The sequence below is a fragment of the Tiliqua scincoides genome, chromosome 11 (assembly GCF_035046505.1).
Source record: "Tiliqua scincoides isolate rTilSci1 chromosome 11, rTilSci1.hap2, whole genome shotgun sequence".
NCBI lineage: Eukaryota > Metazoa > Chordata > Lepidosauria > Squamata > Scincidae > Tiliqua > Tiliqua scincoides.
This window is the reverse complement of record NC_089831.1, coordinates 23494624-23518421: the sequence shown is the minus strand read 5'-3', so window position 1 is coordinate 23518421 and position 23798 is coordinate 23494624. Positions and strand designations below refer to the sequence as shown.

Sequence of the window (23798 nt, the reverse complement as noted above, 5' to 3'; positions counted from 1 at the left end):
CGAACTAATAAACCTGCATGTCTGAACCAGTGACAATGGATAGAAAGGTTGAAGTGCCCGCAAGCCGACTGCCCACTTTCGGAACTGAAGGCTGAGCAAAAGGAGAGGAGTCCTCCCTTGAATTTCACATAACTTCAGGGCAGTAAGTGGTTGAGCAGCAAGATTACTATCCAGCTTCCCGTTCCCCCTTGAGTCACAGAGTCCTGGTTTCCTCGCACTTCCTGTCAGTCCTTGCCTTTCAGGATGAATGTTAACAGCCCTAATGAATTAATGCAGCAGCAAACCCCACTCACTGCTGCCCTCACCTCCTTGGAGGAATTCTGGGAAGGTGCTCGTCACTGTAAGTCTGCCACCCAACCTCCAGGTATAAACTAAAGCCGCCTGACTAATTTTTGTCTGTCTCACCGAGATCCTATCTCGCTGAACATCGCAGAGACACGAAGTGGCAATAACGAGCCATCTGGGTTCTGCAAGGCCTGTGTGCGACTTGCATGTTTTAATTGCATTTGCATGTGTGCCCCTAATTTGCAAGGTGCCGTGAGGATGAAAGAGTGCCCAACCCCTGCCCTGTGGCGTTGACGTTTCTGTTTGCTTTTGGGGAGACATGACATCAGGGCGGAAGCGAGGATTCCGCTGAGGTTGTCAAAAGGCGGCAAAACCCGGATTAGGCAGCCGACGAGCTGCAAAGCTTAGGAAATAAACGGCGACACTCGGGAATGTGCGCACAGGTCGTGACTCAGCTCCCGAAAACAGAAGGGCAGCACTCCATTGCCTTGAGTCGGTGCCACCAGCAGTGTGTGAACCCAGGAACCTTCAGCTCATCCACCCCCACTCCTTCCCCCAAAGGGAAACTCTCTTTCCTTTAAACTTGGCAGAGACAGTTTCTCTGCTCCAGACATAAATACTTATGGTCAACCGTGCAGGCTCTCCAATAAAGGCATGCAGCATTTGCACTGGAAGCTGCCATAAGAACGTAAGAACATAAGAACAGCCCCACTGGATCAGGCCATAGGCCCATCTAGTCCCGCTTCCTGTATCTCATAGCGGCCCACCAAATGCCCCAGGGAGCACACCAGATAACAAGAGACCTCATTCTGGTGCCCTCCCTTGCATCTGGCATTCTGACACAACCCATTTCTAAAATCAGGAGGTTGCACATACACATCATGGCTTGTACCCTGTAATGGATTTTTCCTCCAGAAACTTGTCCAATCCCCTTTTAAAGGCGTCCAGGCCAGATACCGTCACCACATCCTGTGGCAAGGAGTTCCACAGACCAACCACACGCTGTGTAAAGAAATATTTTTCTCTTGTCTGTTCTAACTCTCCCAACACTCAATTTTAGTGGATGTCCCCTGGTTCTGGTGTTATGTGAGAGTGTAAAGAGCATCTCCCTATCCACTCTGTCCATCCCCTGCATAATTTTGTATGTCTGCCATCACCTGGCTTGGCTTGCAAATTTGCCCAGCTTGTCCTGTTCCAGAGTGGCCATGCACAGATTTTCAGATAGGAAACAATGGGCTCCATCGACCAGTTTCCACTCATTAGGGCAGCTATTTTCAACATTTTTCTTACACTGACACTTATGGTCTTCTCTACGTTCTTTGCCTCTTGCGAGGTCACTTCTGGGTCACTCTTCTGGGTTCTGCAGCTCTGTTTCTAGGGCAAATGTCTGTACTAACAACTTGTATGTCCTTCTTCCTCTGCCGGTCCTGCCAATTTGTTACTAGTCAGTTGCCCTAGAACAGAGGTCTCTTCGGCTCTTTTAAACACTAAATATCTGGCATGGTGTCAAGGGCCAGAAAAAAAAATTAAATAGAAAATTTAAATAAGTACATGGGACTTAGCTGAATGACTGAAATGAATGAATGAATGGGCTCAAATGTCCAGGATTTCTCCAAGCACTAACACAGCCCAAGAAATAAAACACACAGACTTAAATGGACCCCCACTCCCCCACCTCACAAGCACAACTGTGGTTGTGTTTGGTCAACTGGGCCAGAGGCTCTCGGGATCAGAGGTTGGCCGTGGGCTGGATAGAGGCACTCTGTGGGCCGCATCTGGCCCCCGGGCCGGGGTTTGGAGACCCCTGCCCTAGAAATAGAGCCACAGAACTCGGAAGAATTTTCAGTGATTTTCAACCATTCTGCTCCAAACTCCCACAGCACACCTGCAGTCCTATGTGGCACACCAATGTGCCTCTCTCTCCCTTCCTCCCTCCCTCCCTCCCTGTGTGTATAGACACACACACTGAGAGAAATCTCTCTCTCCCTCCCCCTATACAGAGAGAGAGAGAGAGAGAGAGAGATTTGAAGATGCAAGCCTCAATCACGGCTTCCCCACATATCGCTAAGACAATAATGATACCACTACTAGTAGTACTCTAGTAGTAGTAGTAGTAGTAGTAGTAGTAGTAGTATTTATTATTTTATTAATTTATATCCCGCCTTTTTGCCCAACAGGCACACAAGGCAGCTTACAAACACTTTAAAAATACAACATTAAAAACAATCATTAAAAACAATTTACAATAATTAAAAAATCTAAAAACAAACAAACCCCATGGATTTTCATATAAAAAGCAACAAGCAAGAACGCCAGCCAGCCTGTCAACAATTAAAAGCTTTTTGAAATAAAAAGGTCTTCAGTCCACGCCGAAACGTTAGCAACGAGGGAGCGGTTCTCAGTTCTAAGGGGAGGGTATTCCACAGTTCGGGGGCCACCACCGAGAAGGTCCTCTTCCGGGCCGCCGCCCCCTCACATCTCTTAGTGGCGGCACAGTCAAAAGGGCCCCCCCAGATGATCTAAGAGCACGGGCAGGATTGTAGGGAAGGAGGCGGTCCCTCAAATACCCCGGACCCGAGCCGTAAAGGGCTTTAAAAGTCAAAACTAGCACCTTGAATTGGGCCCGGAACAGAACCGGCAGCCAGTGTAGCCGCCGAAGCAACGGCTCGACAGAGTCAAACCGACGTGCCCCAGCAACCACACGAGCAGCCGCGTTCTGTACTAGTTGTAATTTCTGGACTGTCTTCAAAGGCAGCCCCACGTAGAGCGCATTGCAATAATCTAATCATAAGAACATAAGAACATAAGAACAGCCCCACTGGATCAGGCCATAGGCTTATCTAGTCCAGCTTCCTGTATCTCACAGCGGCCCACCAAATGCCTCAGGGAGCACACCAGATAACAAGAGACCTCATCCTGGTGCCCTCCCTTGAATCTGGCATTCTGACATAACTCATTTCTAAAATCAGGAGGTTGCTCATACACATCATGGCTTGTACCCCATAATGGATTTTTCCTCCAGAAACTTGTCCAATCCCCTTTTAAAGGCGTCTAGGCTAGACGCCATCACCACATCCTGTGGCAAGGAGTTCCACAGACCGACCACACGCTGAGTCAAGAAATATTTTCTTTTGTCTGTCCTAACCCGCCCAACACTCAATTTTAGTGGATGTTCCCTGGTTCTGGTATTATGTGAGAGTGTAAAGAGCATCTCCCTATTCACTCTGTCCATCCCCTGCATAATTTTGTATGTCTCAATCATGTCCCCCCTCAAGCGTCTCTTTTCTAGGCTGAAGAGGTCCAAACACCGCAGCCTTTCCTCATAAGGAAGGTGCCCCAGCCCCGTAATCATCTTAGTCGCTCTCTTTTGCACCTTTTCCATTTCCACTATGTCTTTTTTGAGATGCGGCGACCAGAACTGGACACAATACTCCAGGTGTGGCCTTACCATCGATTTGTACAACGGTATTATAATACTAGCCGTTTTGTTCTCAATACCCTTCCTAATGATCCCAAGCATAGAATTGGCCTTCTTCACTGCCGCCGCACATTGGGTCGACACTTTCATCGACCTGTCCACCACCACCCCAAGATCTCTCTCCTGATCTGTCACAGACAGCTCAGAACCCATCAGCCTATATCTAAAGTTTTGATTTTTTGCCCCAATGTGCATGACTTTACACTTACTGACATTGAAGCGCATCTGCCATTTTGCTGCCCATTCTGCCAGTCTGGAGAGATCCTTCTGGAGCTCCTCACAATCACTTCTGGTCTTCACCACTCGGAAAAGTTTGGTGTCATCTGCAAACTTAGCCACTTCACTGCTCAACCCTGTCTCCAGGTCATTTATGAAGAGGTTGAAAAGCACCGGTCCCAGGACAGATCCTTGGGGCACACCGCTTTTCACCTCTCTCCATTGTGAAAATTGCCCATTGACACCCACTCTCTGCTTCCTGGCCTCCAACCAGTTCTCAATCCACGAGAGGACCTGTCCTCTAATTCCCTGACTGTGGAGTTTTTTCAGTAGTCTTTGGTGAGGGACCGTGTCAAACGCCTTCTGAAAGTCCAGATATATAATGTCCACAGGTTCTCCCGCATCCACATGCCTGTTGACCTTTTCAAAGAATTCTATAAGATTCGTGAGGCAAGACTTACCCTTACAGAAGCCATGCTGACTCTCCCTCAGCAAGGCCTGTTCGTCTATGTGTTTTGAGATCCTATCTTTGATGAGGCATTCCACCATCTTACCCGGTATGGATGTTAGGCTGACCGGCCTATAGTTTCCCGGGTCCCCCCTCTTTCCCTTTTTAAAAATAGGCGTGACATTTGCTATCCTCCAATCTTCTGGCACCATGGCACCAATGGCACATGGCACCAATCTAGATGTCACTAGTAGTAGTAGTAGTAGTAGTAGTAGTAGTAGTAGTAGTAGTAGTGTGAAGACTCAGTGAGTAAAGGTGCATACATCACATTACTTTTTTAAGGTACCTCCACAGGAAGCACTGAAGGGGGCAGGATTGATGCAGAAACAGGACTTGACTTGCTGGCATGTTAATTGCCTTTCATGTGTATTGTGGAGCCAGGAGGAAGCAGGTGGAAAATCTGCAGCCACTTCTCTTTTTCCATCCCATCTGATTTCACCCTGCCTATCAGGTCCCGTCACCTAGATATTATTCTCTCTGGTGGAGGCAAGCAAAGCCCCAGTTGGGAAATGCCTGGTGAGAAAGTGGAGCGGCAGCCAGTTTGTCTGTACGGTGGCAACCCATCAATCTCCTTCGCATTTCATTTCTGATGCAGTTGCACCACATTCTGGGATCCCTTCCTATTCTGGGATTGTTAAACCATCTCCAGGCGGCATTGAGCAAGTGTCTGTTCCGCAGCCATAGCCGCACACCTGCTACCTGGTGGTTTTAAGACGGGGCTGTGACCTATCTTGCAGACCCCTTGCAAGGTTCATTGAGTCCCAGTGCACAGTGTGTAGGCACATGCTGGAGAAACTGGGCCTCGTGGGTGCCTGGATGGAAAACCACCTGGGAAGCCCGGGCAGGAGAGAGATTTCATGAGCATAGAAAGAGCATGTGAATATAAAAGCACCTTGAATGCTACATATTCACTTCCTCTTGTGAAAGCTGTTATCAAATGGTGCCTTGGTAAACACAATTGTTGCCATGTCAGGGAATAAGAACAGATTCATATTCACACCTCCGTTTTATTTCTCACGAATATGCCCTTGCCTTCCTCTAAGGAGCTGAGGTGGTGTACATGCTTCCTCTTCCTCTAGTTTATCTTCACAACCACCCTGTGAGGTAGGTGAGGCTAAGAGAGAGCATGGTTGGCCCCAGGTCAGCCAGTGAGCTTCATAGTAGAATAGGTGATTGAACCAAAATCTCCTTGATCCACATCAAGCCCTCTAAATGCAACACCCAGTTTGGCCTGTCACTAAATTATTAGTATCTGGAAGTGTGAAAAGCACTGAGCCACAGGAGGTGAAGGCTTGGTGATGTTCGATCAGTGATACTAATATGTTTCTCATGCCCTTATCTGTTTCCCCTCTCAGGGGGTGGCATTCCCAAAATACCAAACTATAAAAATAAGAAAAGAAATAGAATACAGCAAGTCCTCTTGCTGTAATTTGGTTTTAAGTCATTTCACTATGAAGTTGATGAGAAAGAAAGAAAAAATCAATTCCCAGCCAGGGCCACTATCTATGTGAAGTTTGCATGTTCTCCCCAGTGGCATAGCTAGAGGGGGTGCAAAGCATTAAGTTTTGCAGGGAGCCTCACCGCAACGTACAAGCGGCCCCTCCCCTTGAGCCATTCCAGGTGGTGGGAGCAAAACGGAGGTGTACACCTGGCTCCGAAGGGGAGGGGAAGGGAAGGGGCTGCTTGCACGCTACAGTGAGGCTTCCTGCAAAACTTAGTGCTTTGCACCCCCTCTAGCTACGCCACTGGTTCGCCCCATGTCTGTGTGGGTTTTCTCCGGCCTGAAAAATTCACACTTATTTCAATATTCAATATTAGAAGTGTGTTGGGTCTTTATTTGTAAGTTTGGTGATATTTTTGTGACCAGAAATATGCTGTAAGGACGTAACTTTTCTTTACGTATGTCAGTTAGCCTATGGTAATATTGGTTTTGTTGTTGTTTTGCTTAAAGTTGCAGTTTCCAGAAGCCTCTTGATGATTTTAAGGGAGGGCTTGCTGTAGTTCAAAAGCAACAAGGACTCAGTGGGAGACCCTTTCACAGCCCTATCTGGAGATTATGCCAGGGGTCGGTCTTGAAAAGCCCCTCCTCTGTTTGAGACTCTGGAAACCTCCCACAAATTAGTAAAGACCATACCGAACTTGGTGAACCCATAACCTGACTTGGTTTGTGCAGATGACCTTAACATTTGGCCAGATTCACCAAGATGCAAGCCCCTCTTCAGCTCCCTGCACCGTTCAGACCTTAGCTCACCCGTATCTTGGATTGGGCTTGGAAACAGAGGGGGCAGCCAGTGCAGCTGTTTCAGAACTGGCTTTGAGAGACATTTCGTTGAGCTGGAAGCATAATGCCCTGATCAACAAGCGTGTGTGAGCTTGCCCAGAGTGAAACCAAGCAAAGGAAATGATACCTTTGGTTTTGCCAATGTTGATTGGGCTTGCCAACTGGGAGCCTTTGGTTAGTGCCAATGGCGTACGGCACTGCCCAAGCACCTGGGGCACTGATATCATAATGTCACATGACATCATGTGACATCACAACGTCCCTTCTGGGTTTCCCCGAAGGAGGGCACACTGGCTGCTTCACACATCCTGGTCCTTCTCCTGTGGAGACTCTCTCAAAGGGGAACCTCCAAAGGAGAAGGAATGGGGTATGTGAAGACACCAGAGCCCCATCCTCTAGGAAGAACCTAGACGTGGCTGCCTTGCTCCACTTGCAGTGCAAGGTAATCACTACAGGTTCTCCCCAGCAAAGGGGGTGCTTGCTGTTCTCCCAGAGGAAGGGCCACTTGATAAAGAATAGGGGCCTGAAGCCACCAAAGCCCCCTGCAAGAGGCTGGGAGCCACCTGGAGCGCTATGGATGAGGGGCTCCACCACACTGCTTGCCGCCCAATAAGTCTGTGCTTGGCGCTCCTCCACCCATGGCATCCAGGCACCTGCCCTGTCTCTCCTCACCCAAGATATGCCCCTGGTTGGTGCAGAACTGTCCATGGTCCTTCCTTCCCTTAAGTGCTCCTCTGGCTTTGTGAAACGAAGACCTCCAGGCGGAGACCACGATGCCTATGCGATGTCTCTCTCTCTTTCTCTTTCAGCTCTGCAATCAAATCTTCTTTCCTTTCCTCAGCAGCAAAGCAGCCTCCTTCTCCCACAACACGGACACAGCATCGCATCCCAGGTAAGGGACAGCTTGGCAAGAAGTGGGTTGGCCCAGACAGCTCACCCTGTTGCTACCTGGAACAAATCCTGAATACTCTCCAATATTCAAAATGTGCCTGGATTTCCAGTGTCATCACTCCTGTTTTGAATATGAAAGGCTGAACTCAACATTCACATTTGGATTTTGAATACGACTTTTTGCTACAAAAATTTACATGCTTCTGATTTGCTGGTACCTTTTGGCATCCGTTGCATGTCATCTACCCATTATTATTAAATTAATAATAATAATATTTATTGATTTATTGATTTAAAAGATTTATATCCTGCCTCTCCTGTATCTGAGCAACGCTCCAGGCAGCTTACAATTCAAGAAACATATAGTATATAAAACAATGAATAAAATCATAAAGCAACAACAAATTGGAGGAGGGCAACTATTTATAACCAAAGTACCGCTATAGAGACACGGAACAGAGAGCAAAACATCCCCCAAACACAAGACAGAATAAAAATGTTTCAAGCTCTCAGATTGTGGCTGTAATCCTAACCACACTTTCCTGAGAGTAAGCCCCATTGAACAAAACAGGACTTACTTCTGAGTAGACCTGGTTAGGATTGTGCCCCTTGTCACATTGCATGTCAGGAATCAGATACTGCCGGTTGTCAAATATTGGTGGTTCGTTGGCAACCTTCAGTCTCGAAATACTATGGTATAAGCCTACAGCACCCGGGATTCCCAGGCGGTCTCCCATCCAAGTACTAACCAGGCCTGACTCTGCTTAGCTTCCGAGATCATGGTATAAGCCTACAGCACCCGGGATTCCCAGGTGGTCTCCCATCCAAGTACTAACCAGGCCTGACCCTGCTTAGCTTCCAAGATCAGGCATGTGCAGGGTAACAGTTGCAAGCTTAGACCATCAAATCACAGATATCAGATACCTGGCAAATATTCCAATGTTTGCAGAATTGCAGAATTCAGCACTCAGCAGAAATTTTGGGCCCAGACCCCTCCACCTTTCCAGCACTGATGTAACGGCAATTTAGCCCCACTATAGGATGCAGTTCACATTCGCATCAGCACTGGAAAGTTGGATAGCATTGGGTCCCTTGAGAAGTATCTTGGGGAGCAAATTCATTTTTGCTCTCAGTTCCTATATCCAAGAAATCTGAACTGTCATATTACTTTTTTCCTGAAACCTCCATTGTTCTTCCTCCTTTAGCAACTGAGGACAAAATATATTAAGTACATGACCACATTCACAGCGCTAGACTTCCTGGAGAACAGGATTTGGAACAAGATGAATTATTCCATTGGGAGGGATCATGGGAACTTGACCCTATGGCTGTGATGACATTGAGCCAAACCCAGCTCCAAGAAAGAGGAGCTAAGTTCATCCTTCTTCCTATCCCAAGTCAGGATGGGTTAAATCTGAATTTAATGGTCTTTTCTGCAGTTCTTCAGGGTGCTGCAGGATACCTTGTCACCATCCACATAAATGATATCTTATTCCCAGAGCTGAGGACAAAAGGCAACTATGAGACACAGGATGAAGCATTAGAATCCCTTCGTTATGACTTATCCTGCCTGGGACGGGTTGTTTCACGTTTAAATCGTGCCTCTTGTATAAAATTCCTTTTAAACAGAAAGCTAGTATATCAGGTCAACAATTAAGTGAAAACAGTTTCCCCTGAGATGCTAGTATTCTAGCTGTGGGGAGTTGTTTTTCCCTCATTAAGAGCCCAATCCTACCCCCCCCCCCGCCAATGCAGCGTCACCAAAATGGCTACCACTGCATCCTGTGGGGGGAGGGCAGTTGCAGAGATCTCCTCTGTGTCAGGGAACAAGTGTTCCCTTACCTGGGGATAAGCCTCAATGGCATGGAGGTGGAGGTCCTAGTAAGACTCACAGTAGCTGAATAGCTTGTGCATGTCTGCATGGACCCACACCATGCAATCGGTTTTGGAAAAGGGATTAGGATTAGTACAGTCCCATTAGGGTGATGCCATGTGCTCATTGTGGATGTACTGATGTATTCTGATGTATTGATTGTTAGTGTGGTACAGGGAGGTACTTTGGGCCTCTTCAGCCTAGAAAAGGGGCGCCTGAGGGGGGACATGATTGAGACATACAAAATTATGCAAGGGATGAAGAGAGTGGATAGAGAGGTGCTCTTTACCCTCTCACATAACAGCAGAACCAAGGGACATCCTCTAAAATTGAGTGTTGGGAGAGTTAGAACAGACAAGAGAAAATATTTCTTTACTCAGCGTGTGGTCGGTCTGTGGAACTCCTTGCCACAGGATGTGGTGACGGCATCTGGCCTGGACACCTTTAAAAGGGGATTGGACAAGTTTCTGGAGGAAAAATCCATTACGGGTTACAAGCCATGATGTGTATGTACAGCCTCCTGATTTTAGAAATGGGCTATGTCAGAATGCCAGATGCAAGGGAGGGCACCAGGATGCAGCTCTCTTGTTGTCTGGTGTGCTCCCTGGGGCATTTGGTGGGCCGCTGTGAGATACAGGAAGCTGGACTAGATGGGCCTATGGCCTGATCCAGCGGGGCTGTTCTTATGTTCTTAAACTACAATTCCCAGGAGGCCTTGCAGGTCTTCTTGTTGTATGGTGTGCTCCCTGGGGCGTTTGGTGGGCCGCTGTGAGATACAGGAAGCTGGACTAGATGGGCCTATGGTCTGATCCAGTGGGGCTGTTCTTATGTTCTTAGGGATCACTAAAGAGCATGGGCTTAGTCTGTTGTGCTCATAGGAAGAGCAATAAAAGGTTGAACACTCTTCATACCTGCTGAACAGTGAAGTGGGTCTCTGAACCCTTACTCCCATTCTCATTCTCCGCAGTCACAGGGTGTTCGCAAAGTGTTTCTAAGCTTAGTTAACCTATCCTTTCAATTCATTGTTTCAAATGGGGTTGTCTGTCTCTCCTCTTGTTCGCTGCCTTGGGCTTGCATGGCAAGAAAGGTGAGATATATAAGTCCTTAAAACAAGGTGGGTGCCTCAGGTGGCAACTAGCAGGGGATGCCCACTGCCCAACTTTCTTGCCCCCCCCCCTCCACTGCTCTCCTTCCTCTGGCTTTCTGGATTTGAAACAGAATGGGGGGGGGGCTGAGTGGAAGGGGCTGAGTGGAGGAGAGAAAAGTCAACAGCTGAAGTGTGGGGGACATTCTAGCCAATTACTCTTCTGGTCTGCAAGCGTCCGCTTTTTTCCCACTCTTCCTTTTTGAATCCAGAGACAAGGGAGAGGCAGTAGAAGCACCAAGAAGTCTTAGACCCTGGTCCAGTCCCAGCCTTGAAATAAACACAAATGTCTTTGCAGCTTCTCAGGTCCATTCTGGATATTGTGTTTCAACAGGCAGTTGGGCGCCCTGGGCACCCCGGGCCCTCGCTCGAACCCCACCTGGAGGTCCCTCAGCACCTACAAGTAGCCAAACATTTGCCGTCCTCTGCAGCAGCCGATGAAGCCAACGACCTGGAGGAGCTAGAAAAGTTTGCCAAGACGTTCAAGCAGAGGCGAATCAAACTTGGTTTCACCCAGGTGAGGGAGGAAAATCCTTCCAGTTCGAAGGCAGAGGAACTTCCCCCAGAGGAAAGACCTGGCTTCTTGCAACCTTTCCCCGGTTTGGGATAGCCATGAAAGAGCGTGTCTCTGAATGATGATTGAAATCACATTTCACCTCTACTGAAAAAGTGTTATTTGTTTATATATTTAAAAGCATTTATCTCCTACCCTTTTAAGAGAACACGGAGGAGTTAGAATGACCAGCCCTTATAGGAACACGCCTCAGTGTCCCTCTATGTGTGACTGTTATGGGCTAGCCTCTTGATTGGAAGGAAGGGCAAGGGGCGGTGGCTGACGCAGAGATGAGATAGATTTACAGGCAGCAGGGGGACCTACCCAGTGCTTTCACTCGTGCAAGACACAGCAGAGAATGGATGGGTGAGATTAGGATTATTCTCTCATACGAATGGAATGATCCAATCATGAGACACTGAAGCAATCCAGAATTACCTTCACACACATCCCATGGATTCTGATTGGATGTAGGCCAGAGTAGAAAGCAGAACAGACCAGGTCAGAGCGGAGACTCATACAAAGGGACAACCTGACACCTGCATTGGGAGCAAATGAATGAACCAAGATGGTATGGCATGCAGGGATGTCCCTCCTGGTGTTACAATCGAGGTGCTACAGATGTTTGCCTGTGTGAGATGCTGGAGGCTACAAGAGTCAAATGGGGAGGGCTGTGAGTGTGTCTTTGCTAGTGTTTTTCCCTGATCCTGACCCTGTTCTGCTTTCTTTAGGGGGACGTGGGCCTGGCCATGGGGAAGCTGTATGGGAATGACTTCAGCCAGACCACCATTTCCCGCTTTGAGGCTCTCAACCTGAGCTTCAAGAACATGTGTAAGCTCAAACCTCTGCTGGAAAAGTGGCTGAGCGACGCAGGTGAGCCGCCACCTGTGATGGTTCAGAATTTGTCAGTGATTCTCTTATCTAGAGGGGCAACAGGGAACAGGGTCACCCAACCTTATTGACTTTTACTTTTGCAACATGGGTGGGGGCTGGAGACTTCTAGGTCAGAAGGCTGAAGCTAACTTCTCCCCCCCCCCAAAAAAAAAAACCAGGTTCTTCTCAAACTGGCATGTAAATTGATGCAAAAGGATTATGCTGAAAGAGAGAACTATATGAGACAACTTGACCACTAGAGGGCGACAGAGCATACTGTCTCAGCAGGGATTGCCTTTAGGATGGACTCCAAATCATAAAGTCATGTGTCAGCTTTTGAGTTAAACAGAACTCTTCCCTAGTCTGGGTCTTGAAACAGAGTGGGAAGAAGGAAGCAGATGTGGCTGTCACAATGGGAGTCCCAATCTGCCATCTGTAATAGTCTTGCAAAGGAACGGAAAAGTCATTTTCCAGATTTTATTTGGTTGGACCCTGCAAAATGGTTGCAGCAAGGCATTTTGGGACACAGGTGCATCCCACTGGCACGAACAGAAATGCATATGGTTCCCCTGTAAAGCAGGGGGCAGAAAACCAAGGGGAAACCATGTGGTTCAATGTGGAAAACAAGCTGGGTCAAGGTTTTGGACAATGTATAGAATCAATAGAAACCAAAATGGGTTGTGTGCCTAGTGGTCACAAGAGGGGAAAAAAATGTCTCATCACTGTGGCAAAATCCTATGCATGTTTACTCAGAAGCAAGTTCCATTGTGTTCAGTGGGGCCTCACTGTAAGCGGCAGGAAGCCACCATGGAAAATTCTGTCGTCTTCACTTTAGCATTCCATTTGAAAATAGATAAAGATATTCCCCCCCCCCCCGTATTCATGGGTTCGGTTATCCACTTATCCATCTGCTGTTTCACTTATCCACGGCTCTCAAATTCCCCCCCCCCTTCCATCACACTCATGACTTGCCTCTCTTCATTTGCAAACACTTTGCAAACAGAAGCTGTGCCTTCCTTTTCCTTTGGAATGCTTTGGAGAAGGAAGCAGTCAGCAAGAACTTAAACTTGTAGCCGCTGCAGAGGAGGCAACAGGGAAGACGCTAACAGGTAGCAGAGTCTAGCATTCTTGCTGTCTGTCTATTCCCTCTGCTGTCCGCATCCTGCTAGCATTCTCAGTGACACCCCCTCTAGTGTTCCTATAGCAGCTGTGAGTCTAAGTTCTTGCTGTTAGCTTCCTTTTCCAATGTGTCCCAAAGCAAAAGGGAGGAAAAAAAAACTTCTGTTTGTAAAGAGTTTGCAAACAAGAAGGGAGTCATGAGTGCAGTGATGGAGGGAGGGGGGATTTGAGTAGCGTTTGCTACCATCCACAGTCTTGGGGTATCTGTGTTAGCAGCAGGAATGCATCTCCCATGGATACTTGGGGCTGCCTGTATATAGCAGTCCACAGTAGATTTTAGAAGAGCGACGGGAAAACCACTTTGTTCTCAAATTCTTTAGAGTGGGCACCATTTTCAAAATGAAATTTTGAAAATTCAAAATGAATTTTAGGGTTCCTCATGAGATAATTTTCAAGGAAGGTCAAATGAGTTTCTGTAAGACAAGTGACATTTCTCGGGGGCTCCTGCACTTCCCTACGAGCTTTGTAGGTGCTCAGGCAGACCTTTTCCAAATGGATCCATGCACTAAAGAAGCAGGAGGTCTGGTCTAGAGGGTAGAGCCTCCATTTGCCTGAAGATAACATCCACAAGGTCACCAGTTTGAGGCCACCGGCACCGTGCGACCTTGAAGCAGCTGACAAGCTGAAGCCGAGCTATTCCATCTGCTCTGAGCGTGGGAGGATGGAGGCCAGGATGGAGGCCAGATCAGAACGAAACATCTGAATTTGTTGTGGCTCTTGAAAGATAGAGCCTTCTTTCAACTGTAAAAATCCCTACGGGGATTTAAATAAGCCTGCCTATGTAAACCGCCTTGAATAAAGTCTTGAATAAAGACCAAGAAAGGCGGTATATAAATACCTGTATTTATTATTATTATTATTATTATTATTATTATTATTATTATTATTATTATTATTATTATTATTATTATTAAAGAATTCCAGCATGTTGCAGAGCATTCTGGGGAAATGTTCTAGGGCAGGCAGAGCATGAATGAAATTCAGCAGACCCGGCTGTTGCCCCTTGTGACTTGAAAGCTCCTTCCTTACTTGCTTCAACCTCCTGTTCCTGCTCCTTCCTGCTGCAACCAGGATCCGTGCCCAGATCAGAAGGCCATTTTTGAATTCCTCTTTTGCTCCCCACCCCCACAGAATCATCCCCTCTAGACTCTTCCGTGAGCACCCCCACCTCTTACCCATCGGTGAGCGAGATGTTTGGACGTAAGAGAAAGAAACGCACCAGCATCGAGACCAATATCCGTTCCACTCTGGAGAAACGGTTCCAAGATGTAAGAAAAACTTATCCATGTCCATGTCTGTATGTGTTGCAAATTGGAAGGGAGGAATGTCATGAAAGCATTGCCAAAACCAACCTCCATGGGCTTGAATTTGGGGACTGACCCATCTTTGTTACAGCTTTGGTATAAGCAGGGATGGGCAGGTGAATAAGAAAGAAGGCAGACCAGGCTAGGGAGTGATTCCGACAAGGCCAGGCTCTGCAATGTGGTTCAGGCAAAAACAAAACACAAAAGACATGAAAGTACAGTGGGCCCTCAGTATCTTTGGGGGATCTATTCCGGGACCGGATGCTCAAGTCTGCAGGTGCTGAGCTCACAATTAAAGAGCTCATTTGGAACCTAATTTGGTTCCTCAAATTAGGGGGAACCAATGAGCTGGGGGGGAGTGTAGGCAGGCTGTGATCTGGAAGAGACAACACTCTTTCCCACAGCCATGGGTGGCTCGTCCCAAGAAGAGCCAGCAAGTGTGCCATATTGCTGATGTTGGACCTTTCCTCGGCAGAACCCCAAGCCCAGTTCAGAGGAGATCTCCATGATCGCGGAGCAGTTGTCCATGGAAAAGGAAGTGGTCCGGGTCTGGTTCTGCAACCGGCGCCAAAAAGAGAAGCGCATCAGCTGTCCTATGCCCTCCCCTATAAAATCGCCACTCTATAACTCCAGACTGGTAAGAACGGCTGAAACACATGGGGGTGTGTGTGTGTGTGTGTGTAGACCATGCCTCTTGGACAGTAGGGAGCTTCTGTAACCCTGTAGTCATTTTACATGCAGAAGGTCTCGGGTTTAATCCCAGCAACGCGGGTTTAATACCAGCCTTTAATCCCAGCAAAGGCTTTTCAGTTATTAGGTGATGGAAAAGACCCTGGAAAACTTCTAAAAATTGGGGGAGGCAGGAAAACCAACCATCTGACTCAAGTTTCTAGCTCATGTTCAAATTTGGGATAGCGCTTTTTACACAGGAGAAGCCAAATACACTTCTCAGTTTTGTGTGCCATATTGCAACTTGGCATGTTCTTGTGTCAATGCACACTTCCATGTGAAGAATAGCTTTGCTGATTCCTCAGGGGTGGAGTCACACTGCTACTGGGGGCCTATGTGAAATCTCACAATTTGGGGGGGGTGTCTATTTTAATGAGGGGGTGCATTGGCATGAATTGGCTTCTGTTTAGGCTTTTTCATGGTGGGAAGAAGCACTGAAGTGTAGCTGTTGCTGGGGTGGAGCATACTGGTGACTTTTAGAGAAATATGTTACTCTGGAATCATAGCATGAGAGTCTGTGACTGAAGCATGAACCAAGACATCCTTGGCACACCAAAGAGTCACACCAAAGCTTAGCGAAGTCACTCTTTCTGCCTCCCTCAGCTACAGCTGCTCCCCCCCACCCCCCGCCACCGGCAATATGGGGGAAACGATACTGACTCATTGTACAGGGCTGTTGTGAAGGTAACTGAGTGTGCAGGATGCACTTTCGATGCGCAAAAGCACTGCAGAAATGTTTGTTATTATTAAGAGAGGCTGCTTTCTAAACGAAACTGCAGTGGAGACGACCAGTCAGCAGAATGGGAGACAGCTTCCCAAGATGTTCCAGGGCAAAACTGTCATCACAGCCCACGTTTAATGCCTTCCCCATAGCCACAGGGCCTTTAGCAGCCCAGGCTCTGCGTCACTTCTGAGTCAGTGAGGAGAGTACCTCTGGCGTGACTCATCCAGGCCTCCTGAGTCAGACAGCCAGCCAGAGGAGTACCCTTCTGTGACTCACCAGCATGACTTTCTGCAAAACAGTCTCTTCTGGTATGGCAGTCTTTTGCGCGGCATCACCATAAACAAACAGAGCCCCCCCCCCATTTCAGACATGTTCAAACTGGGCATTGCAAATCTAACTTTAAAAGCTCATCTTTTCGGTGAACTGCAAGCAATCATGTTAATGATCAACTTGTGGGATTCGGGCTTACTTTAGACTGTGTTTTCTTCCTCAAGCATTGGCTCGCGCATTATCTCAACACCTACGGCATTTGACAGGTGCACTAAAAAATGGTGCATCGAGTGTGTGCAAACATTGATTTGGAAACACAAGTATCGTTCGTTGCGCTCATTAGGAAGCCAGGACACCCTCTTTGGAGAAGGGCCACGCACCAGCCATTTTTATTACTAAACGATCTTAATTTTTTTTTTAAATTGGCTGCCTGATTAATTCAAGAACCTTTTTACCCAGCAGAGTCTTATTAATGAATTGATCTAACCAACTACAGTAATTGAATCTACCTTGCAGCCTTAGGACCAAATCCTAGCCAACTTTCCAGCCCTGGTGTAGTCGTGCCAATGGGGTCTGCACTGCATCTTCTGGTGGGATGGTAGTTATGAAGGCCTCCACAAGGTAAGGGAACAATTGTTCCCTTGCCTTGGGGCTGCACTGCAGCTGCTCCGGCACTGTAAAGTTGTATAGGATTAGGCCCTTACTCAGATCAGCATAAAACCGGTTCGTCTTTTAAGGTGCCGCAGAGACAGGGCTCTTTGCTGTTCGCGTACTCCTTGCTGCAATAGATGATGCCCATGGAGGCAGGCGAGTGTTAGTTCATGACTCAGAGCTTTCCTTTGGGTGGATGGAGGTTCCCTTGGCACCAAGTGCTTGTTTCTGATTTGAAAGCGCCAGCTGCGCACCCGGTGGCATAGCCACGCAATCTGGCACCCAAGGGCACAATTTTTTTTAACAGAAGGCCTTAGGAAAGCACTTCCAGTTTTAGCAAAAGGCAGGAGGTCTGGTCTAGAGGGTTGAGCCTCCATTTGCCTGAAGATAACATCCGAAGGTCGCCAGTTCGAGGCCACTGGCACCGTGCGACCTTGAAGCAGCTGACAAGCTGAGCCGAGCTATTCCATCTGCTCTGAGCTTGGGAGGATGGAGGCCAGAATGTGCGGCCAGATCAAGAAAGAAACATCTGAAATGTTGTGGTTCTTGAAAGATAGAACCTTCTTTCAATTGTAAAAATCCCTACGGGGATTTAAATACTCTTGAGAGTTTTCGGCGAGGCCTGAAAACACTGTTGTTTAAACAAGCCTTCTGATTTCTGGCCTTCTTAACATTTTTATACATCTTTTAGTTTGTTACAGGCTTGATTCCTCGGTAACTTGCTCTTTTATTCTGTCTTTTAATCTGACTACTGTTTTTATGGCCTCTGTAATGTGTTTTTAAATGTTTGTTATGTATTAATGTTTTTAAAATCTGTTTTTTAATATGTTGTTAGCCACCCTGGGTCCCGTTAGGGAGAAGGGCAGGATAAAAATAAAGTATTATTATTATTATTATTATTATTATTATTATTATTATTATTATTATTAGCCTGCCCATGTAAACCGCCTTGAATAAAGTCTGAGGAGAAATCTGAGGACCAAGAAAGGCAGTATAGAAATACCTGTATTATTATTATTATTATTATTATTATTATTATTATTATTATTATTATTATTATTATTATTATTAAGTGCACTTCTAAAGCCTCCGACAGGCCTTCTGAGGGTTCGGAAGGCTATGCGCAGGCCTCCCCAGGGCTCAGACAGCCGGCTGGAGGTCTTCGAAATGCACTTCCCATTTTGCTAAAACAAGAAGTGCCTTTCCAAGGCCTGCCAAGGCTTGGGGAGGACATGCACAGCCTTGGAAAAGCTCCATCCTGACACCCCCCCAGGTGTGGCACCCGGGGCAATTGACTCCCCCTTAGCTATGCCATTCTGTACCCCTGGGACCATGCAGACCAAGACAGCGGAAACGTTATCCTCACACTAGGATCCTCACTTGGCTCTTTGCCTCTTCCAGGTGTCTACCTCAGGATCCTTGGGTCCCCTCTCGGTTTCGTCTGTCCACAGTACAATGCACAGCGCAGGTAAGATGTGCTGGCAGATCAGCCTCTTTTTTTCTACTCCATTTGTTCACACCGTTAAGCCCTGGGACCAGAAGGTTGTCGGTTGAGCCAGTGCGCAGATGTGCGCTGTTTCCTGGAGGCCAAATCCAGCCCCAAACCTGGTAGGTTTGTGCCAGCCGAGGGTGGCTGGTGCAGGGAATTGGAGAGGGTGGCAGGAGGATGGAACAGCGGTGTTTGGGGGCAGGGACAAGGTAGGGGGTGGGAGGGCTGGTGTGCAGACTGGCACTGGGAGGGTGTGGGACAGCCTGGACAACAGGAATTATGGGTTATCCCGTTTTAACAAATTATTGGGAATGAGAAACTAAACTCTAGCACAGTGTAACTCCTGTAGCTTTGTTAGCTACATTAACTATTATGCACCTCATCAATTCATACATGTTTAACTTTTCAAGTGAATATTACTCCGAGTGTGTAGCAGCCATCTCCTAACCTGCGCTGGATACGGCACAGGCAAGTTGCCCTGCCTATTCCAGCACAGCTCAGGATTGGGCTGTGAGTGCCCCATTGACAGGGACCATCAGTGATGAAGTTACCAGTTTAGTCTTGGTTTGCAGGTCACTGCTATCGAGAATGTGACCAAAGCAGTTTTATTGTGCAAGAAACCTATTTGTGTAGAACGCCCTCCATTTTAAAAAAAAAACACCAAATGTTTTCTGCGTTGTCCAGTGACATCCTCTTGCTCTCCTGGCAACTCCAGCCGACCCTCCTCTCCCGGCACAGGACTCCACGCCAGTAGCCCTGGCATGGCCCAGGGTGGCTCGAAAGCAACCATCAACTCGTCCAGTTTCAACTCTTCCGGGTAAGGCTACACAGGGAAATGGTGACAATCTCAAAGGCAGAGGAAGGGGAGCAGAAACTAATAACTGAAGTGAGCCAAGAGGCAAGGGGGGAGGACACCAATTGAAAGCCTCAAGCCTGTGCAGCACGGAAATTTTTGGCTGAGTTTCCAACCCTGGGGCATAAAACTCTTCTCAGCTTTGAGCCTGGAAGCAGGACCAGCAATGTAATATGGAACTTCAGAGTAGCAAAATTCCTACCCACAGGTAATGATCCCTATTGGGGATTTATGTCTGGGGATGGAGAAGTCCTGTTTTCCCAAGGACCCCTTGGTGGTAGATAGTTTTTTATGCTGCTCAGAGCACATCCATAGAGGTCAACAGGACGGCCCTGCAGTGGTTAATGTTGTCCAGAACAAGGGAAAGAGTCTCCCTTTCAAATTATTACCCCTCCTGCACCCCTTTCTCTTGGGCCTTGGGAATGAGAACTCAGGGACACAGCTTTGTACCCTCTGATAAAATCCCTCTTGGAGCCCCTACTCATTCCTACCTGAAGATGCCACAGATTGAACCCAGAACTGTGTAAAACTCTAGCACCGAGGCGCTAACAATGAGCAATGCATGCTTTTCCCTGTCCAGTCTTGCTTCCTTAAGGAGAAGAGAATGTAACTTCATTTCCTTTGTTTTGTTTTGGTTCTTTGACCACCTGAACAGATCGTGGTACCGATGGAACCAGCCCACTTACCTCCATTGAGACGACCTTCCTCCAAGAGCATCTGACTCCACCTTTCTCTCCTCTGTAGAAAAAGGGAGACTTAACTTCTTGCTATGGACTCACTTCTCTGGGAACAGTGGCTTGGGCAACGATTGGTGCGACGGTTCAGGTGCCTTCAAGGTCTCCCTTGAGACCTTGGCCTCGGCTGATGGGAACTGCCTTCCCAGCAGAACTATCAATGGGACTCAAACTGTGATGGTACCCCAAGCAGCGGAGATGTGTACAGGGTGTGTGTGGCCTCCAGACCGTGCCGTAAAGCCATAACCGTGACCGCCTCAAACATTTCTCCTTCTAGTGCCTAAGAATTTTGCTTAGTAATGGATGCTTGACAATCTTTCATGGGGAAGGGCTGCTACCGCCTCTCTCCAGCTCTTGCACTTTCCTTGCAAGAGGAGTCTGTACACCGGCACCTGCCCCCAGACTGAAACAGGCAGATGCTCCCCTCCAAGGGTCCCCTATAAGCTGAGCCAATCCAGCATCTGCTGACGGTTTCAGTCTGAATGTGTATTTTAGAATCCGGAGGTTTGCATTCCAGACTACACTTTGATTGTCGGGCATGGATGCCGCCAATTTTGCCTCTCCAGTCGCTGCACATTCTGAGATTCTATACAATATAAATGCGTGTTAAATTCCTGTTTGTTTTGATCCTTGGACATTTCAGGGGAAAGGGTTAGAAGCATGGAGGCCCAGTGATCTCTGGAGGCCAGACCTTGGCAGGGTTGGAGCACTAGGCCATCCATTTCTGGTACCCTGGGAGAGCTTGAGTGTCAGTCCAACTGGGCCTGTGTGTGGTTCCCAAATAGACCAGGGATTTCTGTTCCAGGGATCGGTGGTTGAATAGTCAGATCCAGGTGGAGCTCAAGGAAGCAGCCTGGAGAAGGGAAGATGGGCTCTGGCTGTGTCCTCATACCCACAGATGTGTTGCTGAGACCAAGAAGCAGATCTTGAGGCTAGGGCTCTAGAGGGCTTAGTGTGGGGAACTGGGCCAGGACATTGTTCCGAGGGTGCCTTGGAAGCATTTAATCCAGCCTTGTAGGCTGGCGCCAACCTGGTTGTTGGTGCCGTGTGACAGCAGAGAAGAAGGCAGTGCCCAAAAAGAAGCAAGGAAAGAAGGAAGAAACCTCCCAGACAGGTCCAGGGAGGAATAAAAAATCACTGTACGTTATTATTGAACCAGCACATGTATGTTCTGGTACTGGAAGAAGGAATACTGCCTTCTTCAAAGGCACAGTCTGCAAAGGGAAATCTTCAGAAGCAAGGATGAAATTGACAGTTTGCAACCAAGAAGGGCTTGGTCAGATACTCCCCCCCCCCCCATGCTTTACACTGGGTACCAAAACTAACCTGAAATTAACATGCATCTCACCCTTCTGAAGTAACACGGATGCGCTCAACCAATGGACATATAGCCTACTGCTGTCAGCTCATCATCTCAGCCTGTATACAGCCCATCACTTCTCATATCTTTGGGAGGCTGCGTTTTAGAAATGCTGCCTTGGGCAATCCGTGGTCCCGGCTCAGCACTGCCCAGATCAGGTTTTTTTGCAGTGATCTGCATATGGAAAAGGAAAATCCAGGAATGTGATCAGCTCAGTCGCAACAGACATTTGCACTTGTTGATGCGTTTATTGCTCGCCCCTGCCGGATGCTGCCCAATGATGAGTCACATATTTCCTCTCCTTGAGTACAAATTCAGTACCTTGAGCAGTGGCGTAGATAAAGGAAGTAAAAAATACTAAGTTCTGCAGGGAGACAGACGCACCATGGCGTGCAAGCGGCCCCTTCCCCATCCCCTTCGGAGCCATTCTGGGCACACACCTCCTTTTTGCTCCCACTGCCCGGAATGGCTCTGAAGGGGAGAGGCCGATTGCACGCCGTGCTGCCAAACTTAGTGCTTTGCCCCCTCTCAATTTACGCCACTGGCCTTGAGAGTTTTGGGAACTCTGTTCAGATTTTTTTTTTTTTTTAATAATGCAATTCTTTTCAAGTTCACAGCAGGACAGCTGCTTATTCACACATCTCGTCATGCAGTCACCTTCTTTTTTAAAAGCGTAAATATTTATGGGTTGAAATTGTTTGGTCTAGTCAATTTCATGATCTGACCAGAATGGAATACAGGTAGGGAACAGGAAGACAAAGCAAACAGCCTCCATTCTCTGCATTCTGGCTTCATGCCCAAACACCTCACACCCTCTCCACCTCCTCCTCCTTGTCTGTACATTTATCAAACAATGGCACTATCAGCACGATAGCAGTAAGGAGGAAGCAACTCCCATTGCTGTCTAGTTGTCTGTACGTACCCTTAATCTCCTTCCTGCCCGTGTGGCAGGTGAGAGAAGTTGAGGGGGCAATGGGGCTCCCCACAAGGACTGCAGGGTCGACATAAGCTCTTTGCAAGGTGAGCTTCTGAGTGTCCGTCTAGGAATTTCCTGGGAATGGACATATGTGGGCCTGAGAGGAGAGCACTTCCTGCCATTTCAAAAATTGAAAGCATGAGATGCTATCTAGCAAGACACAGATCTTAGAAGTCCTGGAGAAGGGCCAAACCGGTCATTAGAAGGCAGACACGTGTAACAATCTCTCTACATTTTTTTAAAAGGAATTGTGTGAGGCTGCTTAACCCTTCTCCTCTAGTCCTTTTGGGATACTGCTTTCCTACCATGGATGTATCTTTTCTCCTGGGGAAGAGAAGCGAGGTGGGGAAAATTCTGAGGAAGAGGAGAAAGGCTTAAGCCGTCCCCTTTCCACTTACATTGACTGTCCTGTCCCATCCCCCACTACTTTTCATTTATTTTAAAATTAAGTGGAGGGGGCAGGAGTTTGTTAGATGCATTTGCCCTAATCAGACCCTGAAAAGCTACCTTGGATGCAAAGCATAAATGAGCAAAACTCTTGGGTTGGAAGATTTTTTTTATTTTTTTTTAAATTTGAGGAGCATTAGAAAAGGCACTTTTTGTACTGAGGATCTGTTTGCTGTCACATGATGGCACTGAATGGATAAGGAGAAGATATTATTCAAGAACTGGCTGCAGCCACAGTAGATACATCTAAGAGTGCACTTGTCTCACTTGCAGGCCTGAGTTTGTTTTCAGTTGTGTTCATTAGTGTTTTGAGCTACCAAGCAAAAGGGCCGTCGTTTCATGCCACCTGTGACTGCACAGTGCTCCTCAGGTGGGTTATTTTTTTGCTGCATTGTAAATAGCTTCTCCGCCCACCAGTGGCATAACTAGAGGGGGTGCAAAGCACTAGGTTTTGCAGGGAACCTCACCCCCTCACCTCAGAGTGCAAGAGAACTTTTCCCCTCCCCTTCAGTGCCATTCCAGGCGGTGGGAGCAAAACGGAGGCGTATGCTGCTTTGCACCCCCTCTAGCTACGCCACTGCCCCCACCTTCCTCCTGCACCCCTTGTAGCCCCCTACACTCTTCTCTCTTGGGGAGAACAGTTTGTATAACTCAGGTGTGAATTTTGAAGATTGTATGTGTGCATTGTTTTGGTTTCATTAAAAATCACTTTAAAACGCCAGTTGCTCTCTTCTTGGGGAAGGGGAATCTCCGTTCATGTGCACAGTTAAGGGCTTGCACCCATGACTCTTTCAGCTGAGTGGCAGTAGCAGGAATCTCATGCTCAGGAAGTCTCAGGACTGCCCAATCATCCGATGCTAAAGCAAGGGCGTGGTCCAAAACAGGTAAGCTGGTAGAATGATAGCGTCAAAAGTTGGAAGGGATGTAACCTGTTGATGCAAAGGCCGTGGAATGAAGCCGGGCTCCCTGAGATGAACACA

General features: G+C 47.6%; 1 protein-coding gene across 1 annotated transcript in view; it reads left to right on the top strand.

The window, feature by feature from the left end:
* POU2F3 (POU class 2 homeobox 3) overlaps positions 1–19996 on the top strand; it is a 79511-nt gene extending 59515 nt beyond the window's left edge. The window contains exons 6-13 of the mRNA XM_066639709.1: positions 7578–7660; positions 11011–11193; positions 11961–12102; positions 14413–14549; positions 15061–15222; positions 18361–18427; positions 19133–19265; positions 19957–19996. Coding sequence (XP_066495806.1) covers positions 7578–7660; positions 11011–11193; positions 11961–12102; positions 14413–14549; positions 15061–15222; positions 18361–18427; positions 19133–19265; positions 19957–19996 — 947 coding nt within the window. The remainder of the gene's footprint in view (positions 1–7577; positions 7661–11010; positions 11194–11960; positions 12103–14412; positions 14550–15060; positions 15223–18360; positions 18428–19132; positions 19266–19956) is intronic.
* The last annotated feature ends 3802 nt before the right edge of the window (positions 19997–23798 follow it).